The sequence below is a fragment of the Argopecten irradians genome, unplaced genomic scaffold, assembly GCF_041381155.1.
Source record: "Argopecten irradians isolate NY unplaced genomic scaffold, Ai_NY scaffold_0130, whole genome shotgun sequence".
NCBI lineage: Eukaryota > Metazoa > Mollusca > Bivalvia > Pectinida > Pectinidae > Argopecten > Argopecten irradians.
Genome location: NW_027187597.1, coordinates 36,532 through 53,812, shown reverse-complemented (window position 1 = coordinate 53,812; position 17,281 = coordinate 36,532). Strand labels below are relative to the sequence as shown.

The window sequence follows — 17,281 nt, the reverse complement described above, 5'->3', positions numbered from 1 at the left end:
TCTTTTCGCCCCGAAAAGAAAGACGAAATGGCATAAATCAGCCACCGTAGTTTTTTCCTTGTATTTTCGTGTATGTGTTACCTTAGAAGTGCTTCGGGCACGAAGGGCTGCGCCCTTATTAAATCGTCTATCTAATACTCGACCTTTCTCTTTAGTTTACACTATTTGACTCTCTTCACCATCATCCTTAACAATGAGGGAGGAGAAATAGGTTCCCATGTACCCCTCTGGCATTTTTATGGAACATGTTTTTTTTTCATTTTATGCTTGTTGCCATTGACAAATAATGTCCCGTAGGGTCATATGTATATACCCGGCCTTCTATGTTTTTCCGGCCGACTGTAAGTTACACTACATGGTACTATATAGAGTATTTTTTACCGTTTTTTATCTAGACCTCTAAAACGTCTAAAATGGTTATAGGGCACTCTGGTGGGTCCAAGATTATATAATCTGTTACTAATTCTCGATCAGATCCCTGTGGTCCTGAGGTGATGTTACTTATACTTTTTCTTGCATTTTCACTATGTAATCTGTTACGTATTCGAATATTTTCAACCCTGGAACCATCTGAGAATTAGTTACAGTTTATATCATTCATGGACCCACCAGAGTGCCCATAGACCGTTTTAGGGGTATAGATAAAAAAAATCGGTAAAAATCATACTTTACATTTACTATACACGTAAAGGACACAAAACTTCTACCCAACCTAGCTTTAGCGGCTAAAAATCACATTTCTAGCACGTCTTCACAAAAACGGCTACTACCGTTGGAAAAAGCGATAGTTTCCCTCTCAAAATCATCCTCACACACCTATACAAAGTGCTCTCACCTTAAAAAAATAACACGCAAATATTCTCAGATTCTCAGATCCCTGTGGTATAACCGATCGGTTTGTTTGATATGTTGTGCCAGCAGTCCTCATGCTTTAGTAGTGTCATGCAAATGTGTCACGTGATTTGTGTACCTGTTCGTGCACCTGTACGTTCTTTATGTTCGCATTCACGCACTGGACAGAGACGGCTGGACATCGTTTTTCATTGCTATCTACATGTATTTACCACACTTAGACAGATTAAAGTGGTGGACACGTTCTCTTCAAACGTAAGTTATTCTGTGTGATTTATTATTAATACCATGAAATCTTCTGAAGAACGACAAGAGCCGCGAAAGCGCTTGGGAGAAGCTATTCTTTTTTTTTTATATTTTTGTTCTTAAGCGATACTGTGGCGTCCGGCGTCCGTCCATCAACAATCGACTTCTTCCCATAATCACTCGTCGGAATTCACAAAATTTGAATGATAGCATCCTTCTCATAAACTAAATGTAGAAACCGGTAGATATAGAAATATAGACAGACACATTCAAAAATGTATATGTTGTGATAATGATGACATTGAAGACGAGTACCATTTCATAATTAAATGCAATAATTACTTAGATATTAGAAACCGTTTTATCAAAAAATATCATCATAATAATCCTAGCATGGCCAAATTTATTCAACTTCTGGAAACAAGAAATAATAAAGAATTATCTAATTTAGGAAAATTTATAGTTTTTGCCATGAAAAAAAGAATAAATACTGTTTGAAACAAATGTAGAAACACTCTCTACACTAGCGTAGCGGTCGTGCACGTGTTGGGTGTATCTACACTATGTATGTGTGTCTGTGTGTTAAATATCTATGTGATTGTATATTGTAAGTTTTGTTGCACTGTATATATTCATGCACTTTTTTCTGATGAACCGTAAGGTTCAAGGAATTAAAGAATTGAATCCTTATGGATTACTGACTGTAAATTGTTCAAGTGATGGGGCTGACCCCCCCCCCCCCCCCGAGACTTGAGGGGCGGTGTCAAAAGGGATCAATTTGGCTGTTACCATATAAGCATGGGATATCACTCTTAATGCCAATGGTAGCATCCTTATAGGGTGGGGATTCAAAATTATTCAAATGATGGGGCTGAACCCCATGGGGCCTGAGGGACGGTGTCAAAAGGGGTCAATTTGTCTATTTCCATGTAAACGACTTCTTCTGTAGGTAAGCATGGGAGAGCACAAAAATGCAATGGTAGCATCCTTATAGTGTGAGGATTCAAAATTATACAAATGATGGGCTGACCCCCGGGAGCCAGAGGGGCGGGGTCAAAAGGGATCAATTTGGCTTTTACCGTATAAACTACTTCTTCTCTGTAACTTATCATGGGATAGCACTCATAATGCAATGGTAGCATCCTTATAGGATGGGGATTAAAATAGTAAAAAGATGGGGTTGACTCCCCGTCATATAAACGACTTCTGCTCTGAAACTAAGCATGGAAGAGCACTCATCATGCAATGGTAGCATCCTTGTAGAGTGGGGATTCAAAATTGTACAAATGACGAGGCTGACCCCATGGGGAATGATCGTGAGTGGCAGGGTCAAAAGGGGTCAATTTGGCTATTTCCTATAAACGACTCCAGAAACTATGCACGGGATAGCACTCTTTATTCAATAGTAGCATCCATATACGGTGGGATTCAAAATTGATAAATGATAGGGCTGACCCCCGGGGGCTTGAGGGGCGGGGCCAAAAGGGTGAATTAGGCTACTTTTTCATATAAATTACTTCCTCTCTGACAATATGTATTGGATAGGATATTCCTATGGTATATATATCATCATTATTTGGTATGGATTTAAAAACAAACAAATCGTGGGTCAATTTGCTAATAATCTTATTTTCTAATTGTAAGATAAATACTCTAAAAAAAACAGGTGAGAGACACAAGACGTCTGGATATATTTATGATGTTAGTTTGAAATTCATGCCAGGTCTTAGACTATTCTAAGACGTTCATTGGGAATATGGGGCATTTTAAGGGTCTAAATTTAAAAAAAAATAAAAAAATTAGAAACGTTCTAAACTAATTTCCAGATCCTCCACAGGGATCTGAGAATTAGTCACAGTTTAGACCAGAGTGCCCTAAGACATATTTAGACGTTTTAAAGGTCTAAATCAGAAATCGGTAATTCTCGTATCCCTGTGTGATCCCCGTGATGTGGTGAGTTGACCACTTTTCACTAACCGGTCGTAGTATCCTATTGGCTGGATTAATATGCTGGTCACGTGGCACGAGGACTATTGTTGGTTCTGAATTTGGCGCCAGATCTCTGCCCACTTCTCAGATTTTCTCTGACGATACTGCACGCTCTTTGCTACCTATCCAAGATTCATCATGGAACTCTTCGTTGCGCTCTTCCTGGCATTGGAGGTGATCCTTCAGTGTCTAGGCAAGTTTGTGTACTGTGGTAAGGTATGTAACGTTCGTTTTTATTCCTAGTCCAGACTAAAGTTTTAAGTTATTTTCTTATTTAAAACATTTTTTATCTGTGTAAGAACAATGGGATCGGGAACAAGTTATTTCAACTTATGAAGCCTTCTCATATTCACGGCAATATATATATAATAGATGATTCTGATTTTAAAAATATTTTAATATTATTAAAGTAATAATTACACTTAAAGTGAATAGTCGGGCAAAGAAAACCAGTCTAAATGCGTTCATTGGCCTTCCAAAAGTTCTCACATATTAATACGGCGGTAAAGTTCTGCTTAGTTTCCCAGTTCTGACCATTAAAGTAAAGAAAAGTTGAAAGCATTGAAAGCGAGGCTGCGCGGAAATGGTCTGTGCTTTTTTCTTAATTATACATTCAAACTCGTATAGTAAAGATACTGTACATGTATCAATACTTTCCAGCTTCTAAAGGTTGTAAAGCCTGTTAGGTATACTTACTATTACCACAGGCATTTGGCTCTATAGACATTTTGCTCTCTTTATGTAATACTGTACAGTATCATACATATATATATGGAGAAAATGTCTATAGAGCCAAACGCCTGTGCTATTACTACTAAACTTTAATTCCACTTAGCGAATGATTGAAATAGGTGGCTGATGTAATTTTGATGCTGAATATTGTTAGTTATATGTAATAAATAAGGAGATTGACAATATATCATAGTATACATGTAAACTTTAGATAGAGCTCTGTTAAAGGTACAATATAGGTAACTTTTCAGTTTTTAGGTCACCTGTGACGAAGTCTCAAGTGACCTATTCTAATCGCCTTTTGTCCGTCGTCGTCCGTCGTGCGTCGTATGGCGATAAACAATTTACTTTTTCGACTTCTTCTCCAAAACTACTGAACCAAATTTGTTGAAATTTTGCAGAAACTTTTCATAGCCAAAGGTCCACCAAAATTGTGAATTATATGGTCCCAGCTCCCTAGGGGCCTGAGGGGTGGGGCCAAAAGGGGTCAAATAGGCTAAAACTTCAAAAATCTTCTTCTGAAATTCCAGAAATGGCAGAATCAAATACTCAAAGGTCTCAAGGCCCTCTACAAAAATTGTGAATTACATGACCCTGGGGTCTCAGGTTTCCCCCTGGGGAGGGGGGTCAAATTTACTATAGTTTATGTAGTGAAAACACATTTTGGAGCATTATTTGGTCATTTATAATAGAAAATTAGTTAAATGTTGTCAGAATTATCCCTATGAAATGGCCATTGAATCCTATTAACAAATTTTCCATGACCGACTCCTAGGGGCCTTTAGCGGTGGGGCCAAAAGGGGTCAAATAGGCATAAACTTCAAAAATCTTCTTCTGGAACTGGTAGAATCAAATACTCTTCATAGATGGAGAGGTCTTAAGGTCCTTTACGAAAATTGTGAATTATATGACCCTGGGGTTTCATGTTTCCCCCTGGGGAGGGGGGTCAAATTTACTATAGTTTATATAGGAAAAACACATTTATGAATGTTATTTGCTTATTTTTCATAGGAAATTAGCCAAACTGGGTTAGATTTTTTGCCTGTGACAGCATTTTATCGTCATATCCATATCGGTCTTGACCGACCCCAAGGGGCCTTAGGGGCGGGGCCAAAACGGGTCAAATAGGCTAAAACTTCAAAAATCTTCTTCTGAATTCACAGATTTGATGGAACCAGATACTCTTCATAGATTGGAAGGTCATAAGGCCCTTTACAAAAATTGTGAATTGCATGGCCCTCGGATCTCAGACTTTCCCCTGGGGAAGGGTCAAATTCACTATAGTTTATAGGGGAAAAAATACATTTATGAACATTATTTGCTTAGTTTTAATAGGAAATGAGTCAAACTGGGTTAGAATTATTAGCCATGAAATAGCATTTTAACACCATATCCATATTGGTCCTGGCTGACCCCAGGGACCAGAGGGGCGGGCCAAAATGGGTCAAAATGGCTTAAATTTCAAAAATCTGCTTCTGAATTCACAGGTTTGATGGAACCAAATACTCTTCATAGATTAAATAGTGAAATTTATAAAATCACTGACACTGACTGACTTCTAGTTTGGTTTTTGTTGTTTAACGTTGGCAAAGCAAATTGGAATTTTAAGCATAAGGTTTGGTAACATAATACACTATCAAAATAAAAATTCTAATACGAAGGTTCAACTTTAAAGTTTATTCTGATTCATAAATACTTTTAACAGATTTGAACCAACTTTGCATGCTGCTCTTTCTGTAGCAGCACTCAGGTGAAGGCCTCTTTGGCCTTTTTTTTTTTTTTTTTTTTTTTTTTTTTGTAATCGCAAACATTTACAAGAAAATTGCCACGTTCTCTAGATCCCTGCATAAAATGTTGACTAAAACTGGGTAATACGTTACTGACACCAAATGTGAAGTCATAAAAAAATATGAAATAATTAATGTGGCCCACAATAAATTCACGGAAACTCCGGAAAAACATTTTCTTGGCCCGATCGATGTACTAGTAGCTACAATGTATAGGCTAAAGGCACATACCACAGGAGTCTGACGTTCTGTCAATAATATAAAAAAAAATATCAAAAAAATACCCCTATATACTATATAAAATAGGATAAAGGTGTTTTTTTATATTTATACTATACATAAGTCATTATATAAAATAGTATATAGAGGTATTTCTTATATTTATACTATACATAAGTCATTATATAAAATAGTATATATAGAGGTATTTTTTATATATATTTCAACTATCTGTTATTGACAGAACGTCAAACTCCAGTGAACATACATGTACGAAACGCTTCCGTAATTGTCGTGACCCGATCAACTTCGCACGGGAAAAACAAACATTTTAGATGTGCAAGTCTAAACACAGGGACCTAACACAAATTTGTAGTCAATAGTATATACATGTTTTATGGTATCAATTATTTCTTTTTAAAGTTATAGATGCCGTATTTTTCATACTCGTGAATCAAGATGAGTTTTTAATATGTTATTCATTACCAAAAGTAACCAATTTTTGAGAATTACACTACTTTCTATCCATAGGTTTTTATTTTACAAGCACATATAAGAGCTGAAAATGATTTTTGGCATTATATTTATATTTATAGTGAATTGAAATGAGTACATACGGTCAGACCATGAAGCCAAATTGTGGTCTACAATTTCATTTCACATTTTTACAGTGTTATTAGTAATTGTAAAATTATAATTGCAGGTATGTTTCCATCTAAACATACATAACGCATAAAATACAACAACTTTACAGTATATGTGTTGAGGCTAATATTTATAAGGCATCTGAAGTCATTTGAATGACTTTCACAGCTTAATTCGTCAAACCTTGTGGTTTTCAATAGATTAATAAAGAAAAAATAACATCAATTTTTTTTGTCCAGTTACGGCACATATAACTTTAATGTTCGATATGCGTCACTGATATGTAGAGCCCGTTTATAAAAACAACTCGGATACACAAAAATATGTCTGTTTTTCTCTACCGTAGAGTTCATACCCTTGATATTATAATACATATATAGGGGCCAAAGAAGTAATATCAACAGGATTTTCCAGATGACACGGGATCCAATCAAACGTAATGGTCTTGGGGTACTCTGGTGGGTCCATGATTATATATAATCTGTAACTAATTCTCAGATCCCTGTGATGTAAATAACAGGAACAGCTTCCTAGACAAATGAAATAGGTTTATAAGGTCACTCATCATTTGCCATGTGTCCTTCACCTAGGGAATGTGTATCCAGCTTGGTATGTATGCAAGCATATATGTATAGGGTTTCGATAAATTAACAGCAATGGATTCTCCCCCATTTCAAAGAAATCCAAAGAAAATCTTGATAATATCCATGTGTTTTTTCATAATATTACACACGACCGGTATAAATCTAAAGCAATTGTTGATGTTTGTCGTGTTTTTTTTTTATCTTATCTGAACTTCTGTCGTTCTTGTTCTTTGCCAGGTTGTGTTTTACACTTCCTTCCGCAGTTTGGTTGACCGGGTTGCGACGTCGCTCGCAGTGGTGGTTAGCCGTGGGCTTTCTCTTGCGGAGGCTGTGGTAAGATTTTAGATGTAAAAATTCATTATTCCCTACCGTGAAAAAGTGTTCAGGTCACGTGAGAAAGACTTAACCTAATCGCCTTCTGTTTGTATAGCGATAAACAATTTATATCTTCGACGACTTCTCCTAAACCACTTAACCAAATTCATTAGAAATTTGCAGAAGCCTCTCATGGCCAAAGGTCAACCAAAATTATGGATTACTGATCTCAGGGTCATATAGTTCACAATTTGTAAGTCCCCCCCCCCCCCCCCCCCCCCGCACCCTCAATGGAGTCCCTAGGGAACTTATTGTGTGTGTGTGTGTGTTTTTTTTTTTTTTTTTTTTTTACAGTACAAATATTTTATTCCCCCAGCTGTATGTGATGTGTATATACATACACATTAGTGTTTTGGTAAGAGCTGCCAGAGCTGGGTGCCCTGAGGTCAACTCCTCGAACAATATTGTCCTCCAAAGCATGCACCAATACAAATATAATTTTTACAGATAAATTTTGAAAGCCATTTTAGTTGAAGGGACATGCATATGTAACTTTTTGCAGAAAACAAATCAAGAAAATTACATGTGTATTGAGTATTCTGATAACAATGATTTGGAATTTATTGTTTTTGATTAATGTTTGTAGTAGAACTAGAGAGAATGTAATGTTTGTATCAACAAACAAAAAATAGAAAAAAGACACACACACATAGAAAGAATTATAGACAATACACAAACAAACCAAAAAGAATTCAAATCATACATATTTAAGTACTACAACATAAAACATCATACAAAGATTGATTGGCATATTTCAAGAACTATTCAAAAATGTATTTCCAATTGATCCATATTTGATCAAATTTCTCAATACACCTATTTGGTATTGACAGCTTTTTTTTCCAACATCATATTTTGTAAACAAAAACTCCATCAAACCTTCCATATTTATGTTTTGTTTTTTTCATGATACAGGAAAAAATACAAAACTTCATAATTTATTATAGAATATCAAAATTGAGTGGTATTGACAAATTTTCAGTCTCACCAAAGAGTACTGTATCTAATTTAAATTCCACAACATTATTAGTTTTTACGTATATTTTTCTTTTCATATCTTGCCATATTTGGAAAGATTTTTGACAATACCAAAACATGTACTGTTTCTAATTTAAATTCCATAACATAATTAGTTTTTTAACATTATTAGTTTTTACATATATTTTTCTTTTCATATCTTGCTATATTTGGAAAGATTTTTGACAATACCAAAATATGTGTTCTTTGGTTTCAACTTCTGTATTACAGATATTACATAATTTATTTCAGAAATATTTTTAATTTTTAATTGATGTATCTTTGGTAACTTTGAAAAGGTATACTGGAACCATTGTATTGATGTATCTTTGGTAACTTTGAAAAGGTATTTTTATATTTGTTCTTTTCCTGTGTATGCATGTTTCTAAAGACGTGCTTGTTGCTTCCATTTCCTCTCTGTTAATTACCAAGCATTTATTTTTTTCAATTAGACAAAAATACGTTAAGTTTACATCCCTTAATACTTTTAAATAAAATATGATTATGACTAGGTATGAATGGTCTATCTAGTTTATTTAACAAGTTAAGGTTATATTCAGATTCTTACATATTTTCTTTATACATTTCTAACTTAATAAGGTATTCTTCTTCTGGGTCTTCTTTTTCTGCCGGGACTTTGACCATTTTCTCAAACTTTAAGTCGGATTGCCATGAAATTTCGTAAGGTCATTTCTGGTGACCTGCAGATGTGTCGACCGTTTTAATTTTTTTTGACCAGCATCAAAGATGTTTAAATCAAATTCTAAATTTTTAAAGTGAAAAATACCATAATTGTGAGTAAAATAACAAATTTTGTCACGGTTTCAAATTTTCTAAAACCAGTAAGAGTTATCTCTCTTTATTCACTGCTCAGCAGGGATCCGTTAGCAAGTTCATTTTTATTGTTTTTAAGTTATAGATCGTATTGTTACTAGCGGCTAAAATTATTTTGAGGTCTTTTTTTGTGCAACTTTTATAGACCAGTAACCACGATGGCCGCCATGGAATACAATAGGTCAAAATTGAGCAAAAAGGAACATGGCTGAGAACACAAATCTAATACAATATTTGGAGAAGTTATTTGTGCCATGGTTCCTTTCATATACATATTAATGTATGTGTAGGAAGAATAAGGATAATCTGCACTCGGGATGAAAAAATGTACGTACAGTTTTTAAAAATAAATTGTGACGTACAAATAAATATTGTTCTTTGCCCTCAAGTTGATTACTAGTATATCCATATCCTTCATATTCACATACTCACGAGTCTTTCATATTCATAAATGATATCATTTTTTTCATAAACCATGAACATATCTGGCCAATATTTCAGCAATATTCTCTCTTGTATATCTGCTGAATATTTTGTAATATGCGCCTATACTTGTTTACTGAACTGTGTACTTGTGATCTTGCAGGTTGTGTACGCTACCTGCTGCTGCCGAGGAGAGGTTTTCCCTGTCCCTGCTGCTGACCAGCCTAGCTCCAGCTCTGTTGTCCCCGCAGTACCAGTCCCAGCATCACCTGTTCCTATCCGCAGATCTGGTCGTGCCACCCGCAGACCAGCTTGGCATAAGGATTATGTAATGTGATGTCATATATAATGTATTGTAATGTAATATCCTTTATCTGTTTGTCCATGGAATGATGTTGCTTGAGGATGTGGTAACCCCTCAAAAATCGTCCCAATTCCTGTCCCTCACCCAAAAATGTATACAATAGTATACACCATTAATTGGTTGTTCATTCCAACATCTAAGATCAGTCCCCATTTAGGTGATTTGGTAATTTCCTCCCAAATTCCGTTCCATACTTTTGTACCCTAAACGAAGAAGGGACATTGTTTTTGCTCCGTTTCGAATTACTATTATTACAACTTAAGGTTGTTTGAGGTACATTTTTTGTAAGATTTTTTGGGATACGGAATGCATTCAGTGATATGGTTATGTGGTAGGTTGTGAGGAACACATGAACACGTGTAGTGATACAACTTCCGGTTATTTGAGGTATATCATGTAATGCTATAAGGTTTTGACAGACATACTCTTTGGAGTGTGCATAAAGGGTTTTTTCCAGGATTGCATTCAAAGATGGCTGCCAGTGTCCACTTTTTAAATTCTTGAAAAATTTCTGAAATTTTGGTCTATTGGTATTGTAAATTGGTATACAATATATATAGTTTTAAGGTTTAAAGTTTTTGTAGGACACTGAACTCATGCAGTGATCCCAATAAGGTGTTAATTGAAATACATCACAAAATATTGAGGACGCTGACCACTTAGCAGTGACCCAATTATTGTTATTTGAGGTATAACTTAAGATTTTGAGGACACTGACCACTTAGCAGTGACCCAATTATTGTTATTTGAGGTATAACTTAAGATTTTGAGGACACTGACCACTTAGCAGTGACCCAATTATTGTTATTTGAGGTATAACTTGAGATCTTGAGGACACTGACCACTTAGCAGTGACCCAATTATTGTTATTTGAGGTATAACTTAAGATCTTGAGGACACTGACCACTTAGCAGTGATACGACTGCAATACTTGGTAAATCACAGGATTTTGAGGATACTGACCACTTGCAGTGACCCAATTATTGTTATTTGAGGTATAACTTAAGATTTTGAGGACACTGACCACTTGCAGTGATACGACTGCAATACTTGGTAAATCACAGGATTTTGAGGATACTGACCACTTGCAGTGACCCAATTATTGTTATTTGAGGTATAACTTACTTGAGATCTTGAGGACACTGACCACTTGCAGTGATACGACTGCAATACTTGGTAAATCACAGGATTTTGAGGATACTGACCACTTGCAGTGACCCAATTATTGTTATTTGAGGTATAACTTAAGATCTTGAGGACACTGACCACTTGCAGTGATACGACTGCAATACTTGGTAAATCACAGGATTTTGAGGATTATACTGACCACTTGCAGTGACCCAATTATTGTTATGAGATAGAACTTGCGATCCTGAGAACACTGACCACTTAGCAGTGACCCAATTATTGTTATTTGAGGTATAACTTAAGATTTTGAGGACACTGACCACTTGCAGTGATACGACTGCAATACTTGGTAAATCACAGGATTTTGAGGATACTGACCACTTGCAGTGACCCAATTATTGTTATTTGAGGTATAACTTACTTAAGATTTTAAGGACACTGACCACTTGCAGTGATACGACTGCAATACTTGGTAAATCACAGGATTTTGAGGATACTGACCACTTGCAGTGATACGACTGCAAGACTTGGTAAATCACAGGATTTTGAGGATACTGACCATTTGCAGTGACCCAATTATTGTTATTTGAGGTATAACTTAAGATTTTGAGGACACTGAACACTTGCAGTGATACGACTGCAATGCTTTAATTTTGACTCAACTGAAGTGTACAGAAAGTAGTTAATAGGAATATTTCGTCCCTGTCCCTAACAATACTCACATTACCCTACCCATATACCCTAGCACAATTAAGCACGCATTTAGTAAATAACATTCTAACCGCTACTTTCTATATGTACACTTGCAGTTGACCAAATTAACAGCCAGCGTCATCGGTGAAGAAATGCCGTTGACCAGCAATGAGTGCCAGGTAACTGCCCCACGTGGGATTTGAACTGGTCATCAAAAGGTGAAAGGTCCCTAATTAAAATACAGGAGACCATAAAGTCATTTAACAACCTTGGCTCCATTGAAAAAGGAAATGAATTTTTTTTCAAGATGGCGATTTTTGTGCCCATCATTGAAAATGTATTTTAAAGTACACTTGGTAAGGACAATGTCAGGATCGTTTTAGACATGTTGCGTTGATAGATAGAAGATGGTGGTCAGGGTAGGCATCTTTGATTTCGGATCAATCCAAAAAATAGCATATGTTTGAAATCATGTCCGGATAATTTCAGACAAGTATTACTATAAATCATACTAGTAGAAGTAGTTTTAAATAATGGACACTGTAGTGGCCATCTTGGATTTTGCATAGGCCCGGAAAAAAACACTTGGTTGGGACCATATTGGAAATTTAGGCAAGTTTCTGCGAAATTGTTAGGTTATCCTGACCTTTCAGGTCGACCTTATAAAGTATCACGTTAAAGTATCTAAGGTATCTAAAGTAACCATTTGCCCTTGCATCCCCCTCCCTCCCCGTTCCTGCACAATGCCATCTAAATCCAGGACAACAGGTAGAGAAGTTGTAGAATTAAATTGTATGTAATAAAAGGAATGAAAGCTAGAAAGAAAGAAAAAGTTAGAAATGAAAGAAAGTTGTAAGAAGTAAGAAAGTTTGTAAGAAAGTTAAGAAAGTTGTAAGAAAGTTGAAGAAGTTGTAAGAAAGTTAGAAAAAAGTTTGTAAGAAAGTTGAAAGTTGAAAGTTGTAAGAAAGTTTGTAAGAAAGTTAGAAAGAAAGTTTGAAAGAAAGTTTGTAAGGAAGTTTGTAAGAAAGTTTGTAAGAAAGTTTGTAAGAAAGTTAGAAAGTTTGTAAGAAAGTTAGTAAGAAAGTTAGAAAGAAAGTTTGTAAGAAAGTTTGTAAGAAAGTTAGAAAGAAAGTTTGTAAGAAAGTTTGTAAGAAAGTTTGTAAGAAAGTTAGAAAGAAAGTTTGTAAGAAAGTTTGTAAGAAAGTTAGAAAGAAAGTTTGTAAGGAAGTTTGTAAGAAAGTTGATGAAAGTTTGTAAGAAAGCTTATGAAAGTTTGAAAAAATGTTTCTAAGAAAGTTTGTAAGAAAGTTAGAAAGAAAGTTAGTTAGAAAGATCGTTAGTGTTAACGTGTGACGAATGAAAGCCCCCCTGTGAGGGGACATCTGTTTATATTTAAAAGGCTGACCCCAAGGCCCCAACCTTGGCAGCTTTCAAATGTATAAATGTTCTGGGGTATTAAAATTGTGTTTTTATGAAAAATGAAAAAAAAAAAAAAAAAAACAAAAAAAAAAAAAAAAAAAAAAAAAAAAAAAAAAAAAAAAAAAAAAAAAAAAAAAAAAAAAAAAAAAAAAAAAAAAAAAAAAAAAAAAAAAATAAAAAAAAAAAAAAAAAAAAAAGTTAATATTGTAAATAAAAATGTAAATATTGTAAATAAAAAAATTCACAATGGCAATACATGACATGATCCTGATGTCATAATAATTTCAAATATTTTCATATTTTTCAGGATAGTGATACCATGAAGATATGCGACAACCATCAGGACAAACCTCCTTTGATAGCGACCCATAATGCTTAGCAGAGCATCTGGACCAGGATAGTGATTCAATCAGGACAGTGACAACATCAGGATAGAGACAACCACCAGGATAGTGATACCATGAAGATATGCGACAACCATCAGGACAGTGACACCAGATAGCAAACGTTCTTTGATAGCGACCCATAATGCTTAGCAGAGCATCTGGACCAGGACAGTGATTCAATCAGGATAGAGACAACCACCAGGATAGTGATACCATGAAGATATGCGACAACCATCAGGACAGTGACACTAGATAGAAAACGTTCTTTGATAGCGACCCATAATGCTTAGCAGAGCATCTGGACCAGGATAGTGATTCAATCAGGACAGTGACAACCATCAGGATAGAGACAACCACCAGGATAGTGACAACCATCAATATTGAGAACCATCAGAATAATGACACCCGATGGCAGACGTAATGGCGACTAGTAGTGATTAGCAGAGCTCCATTCAGGTACATTTACTATTAAAAACTTATATTAAAAAAAGCTATAATTGAATTGTAAAATTAAACTACAGTGTTATTGCAACTGCATGTGTGTATTTTGTGCCCATCACCATCAAGTGGTGGGTCATTCAAATTATCTTTTATCCTTGGACCAGTGTCCGTTCGGAAATACTTAGGTATCACTATGTCTGCACTGTCGTCGTCGGGGAAATGGTTTCTGTGCGATAACTTAAATATTTAATGTCCGATTTCAATCAAAGGTTCATTGCTTTATATCGATAAGATCTCAGACGAGTTCGATAATTGTCAAAATCTGTCAATATTTACAAGAGTTACGGGACCTTAAAATTGTCAAAATAGATAAATCCATGGTTTCCACTCAATAGCTTTAGTATTTATTGTCTAATTTCAACCATTTGGTATATTGCTTTTTATCAATGTGATCTCGGATGAGTTCAATAATTGTCAAAATCCATCAATATTGTCAAGAGTAATGGGACTTTAAAATTGTCAAAACAGATAAATCCATGGTTTTCACTTGATAACTTTGGTATTGTCCAATTTCAACCAAAGGAGTAGATATGATAGGACCAGTATTTGGCCTTAATTTTTCAGGCCGAAAAAAATAACTCTGATCCCCATCTATTTCATATCAATAAATACTCTCATACTTGCCATTCATTAAAACATATTTTTTTATAACCATGTACACGATGTGTCCCACCTATGACGTCATCAAATTGATGATTTTCCTCTTCTCGCCAAATTTTGCTAGAAATTCATCATCTTTAGGTTAGAAAAGGCTTGAAATGAATTTGGCCGCCACCTTGGAGCAACTTTACATTTTGCATGGATATGCGTAAATACACGATACACAACGTGTGAAAATCTCTTTCTGCTCCACGAAGGCGGCGGCCACATTCATTTTTAGAGAAAACCACTCAAAAAGTATGATTTTTCAAGGATTTTTGTGAAAAATGGCGGGAAACTGCATGTTGATGACGTCATAGTGAACATAATTGGCACATGCGGGATATTTTCGAGATGTAATGTGTTAGCAAATGTATTCAGCTGTTATATGGCAAAATATGTTGTTCTTTACAGGAGAATTAATTTTGAGGCCATATTCGAGTCTTAACGTACCTTCTCCTTTGGTATATTGGTTAATAAGATCTGGGAGTGGTTTGATACTGGTCCAAATCCATCCATATTTGCAAGAGTTACGGGACTTGATAACTTCACCTAATAATTAACAATATTTTCAACTGTAAATAACTATTTTTGTGATGCTGTGCAGGCGACACATCCACTTCCGTGGAATTCTTGTGTCCATTGATAATTTATCAAAACTACAAAGGGATCTCTCTCAATTTTCATGCAAGAATAAAGGTTTCCCTAGTACCCTTGTTGAGCACATTGCATATTGGGGCTCATATGTCTAAAATAGCTAACAGACAGCTAATTAGAATTTGAATAGTTAAGTTTGTAACCACTGGGTTCAATCAGATCATATGTTTTTCACCAAACTAACTGATTTCACTTTTTCTCCCCAAATGGCAGCTGCAGTATCTTTTGGTGATCTACAAGGTTCATAACTCTTCTAAGTGGCTGTTCACCCCCAAGAAAAGGAAGTTTTATTATTGTAACTGTTGTTGGCAATTCAAAATAATTGGCATCTTAGGATTGTGATGATCACCATGATAGTGACAACCAGTATATCGACAACCATCAGGATTATAGTGACACACAAAAAAATGACAACCATCAGGATTATAGTGACACCATCAAAAAAGTGACAACTATCAGGATTATAGCGACACATCAAAAAATGACAACCATCAGGATTATGTGACACCATCAAAAAAATGACAACCATCAGGATAGTGATGCCCGATGGCAGACGTTCCGTGATGGTGACCATTAGTGATTAGCAGAGCTCCAAACAGGTACATTTACTATAAAACCTCATGTGTAAAGCTTACATCTAATTGTAAAGTTAAATTGCAGTTTTATTGCTCATGTTATTTCGAATCAACATACTATCTGTATATATGTTTCCCTAGTACCCTTGTTGAGTAGTAATTTGGGAAAAATATGTCTGCCAAGTAGCTAACATGCAGCTATCTTTTATTAGTGGAATTTTGTAACCGCAATCTTTAAAAGAAACTATAAACATGTCATATCATGATTTCCACTTTACTGAATGATTTCACTATTTCTCTCCAATGACAGCTGCAGTATCTTGACCACTTTTGGGGTTCTGCAAGGCACTGGACTCATTGGCTGTTCAATCCAAGACAAGGAAGTTTTAGTTTGGCGACTCTTGTTGGCAAACCCAAAACAGTAGGCATCGGAGAAAAGTGATACCATCAAGTTAGTGACATCCGTCAGGATAGTGACCACCATGAGGTTAGTGGCAATTAACCATCAGAATAGTAACAGCCAGGGTCATGTAAGGACGTGCCAGGTTTGTTGGTGGAGGAAAGCCGGAGTACCCGGGGAAAAATCACCGGCCAGTGGTCAGTACCTGGCAACTGCCCCACATGGGATTCGAACCCATAGCCATAACCATCAGGAATTTGACAACCATGAAGATAGTGACACCATTGGATCGTAACAACCACCAGGATAGTGACAACCCGAATGGCAACTCCAGTATCTGCGCACCTCATTTGGTGCCTGGCTCTTATCTCATCTCAAAAGAAGGAAGTCTGGTGACTCCTGTTGACAATCCAAAATGTTCGATAGTGATACCATCAAGATAGTGTCAATTATCAGGATAGTGAGACCCGATGGCAGACGATCCCTGATAAATAGTGATTGGCAGATACCGGTACCTTTCCATTCAGGTACTGTTATGAAATTTAGTAAATTACATTTTGTAAATCAAAGTCAGTTTCTTTTTTTTCACTCATTAAAGAGAGATAAAGATGTTAATGAATTATTAAACTTTAAGGTCAATACTTGAGTTATACACACTATCAATACGAACTGAATACCACTAATGGATCTGCTCTGGTGAGGTTTCCGTCTCGTTGAAGTCTCGATTCATCTTTAATTAAAGATTTTTAAAAACTAATTTTCACCATTTAATTTGTAGCAAGTTGCTATATAAAAATATGTTACGAAGTGGACTTC

General features: G+C 35.6%; 1 protein-coding gene across 3 annotated transcripts; it reads left to right on the top strand.

The window, feature by feature from the left end:
* The first annotated feature begins 1,019 nt into the window (after positions 1-1,019).
* On the top strand, positions 1,020-12,709 carry LOC138311824 (uncharacterized). Of its 3 annotated transcripts, none has more exons than XM_069253006.1 (3): positions 1,020-1,107; positions 7,292-7,387; positions 9,867-12,709. In XM_069253006.1, exons 1-3 carry the CDS (start codon positions 1,055-1,057, stop codon positions 10,033-10,035), a joined length of 318 nt encoding a protein of 105 aa, XP_069109107.1. In that variant the 5' UTR covers positions 1,020-1,054; the 3' UTR covers positions 10,036-12,709. The 3 variants fall into 3 exon arrangements, with proteins under 3 accessions (XP_069109107.1, XP_069109106.1, XP_069109108.1); XM_069253005.1 differs by lacking the exon at positions 1,020-1,107 and adding an exon at positions 2,888-3,303; XM_069253007.1 differs by lacking the exon at positions 1,020-1,107 and adding an exon at positions 6,005-7,079.
* The last annotated feature ends 4,572 nt before the right edge of the window (positions 12,710-17,281 follow it).

Bases quoted from the DNA above. Each gene is read 5' to 3' on its own strand.
- LOC138311824 (XM_069253005.1), top strand. From the start codon at position 3,226: ATGGAACTCTTCGTTGCGCTCTTCCTGGCATTGGAGGTGATCCTTCAG. The intron at 3,304-7,291 runs GTATGTAACGTT...GTTCTTTGCCAG, and splicing joins AGTTTGTGTACTGTGGTAAG to GTTGTGTTTTACACTTCCTT. The intron at 7,388-9,866 runs GTAAGATTTTAG...GTGATCTTGCAG, and splicing joins TTTCTCTTGCGGAGGCTGTG to GTTGTGTACGCTACCTGCTG.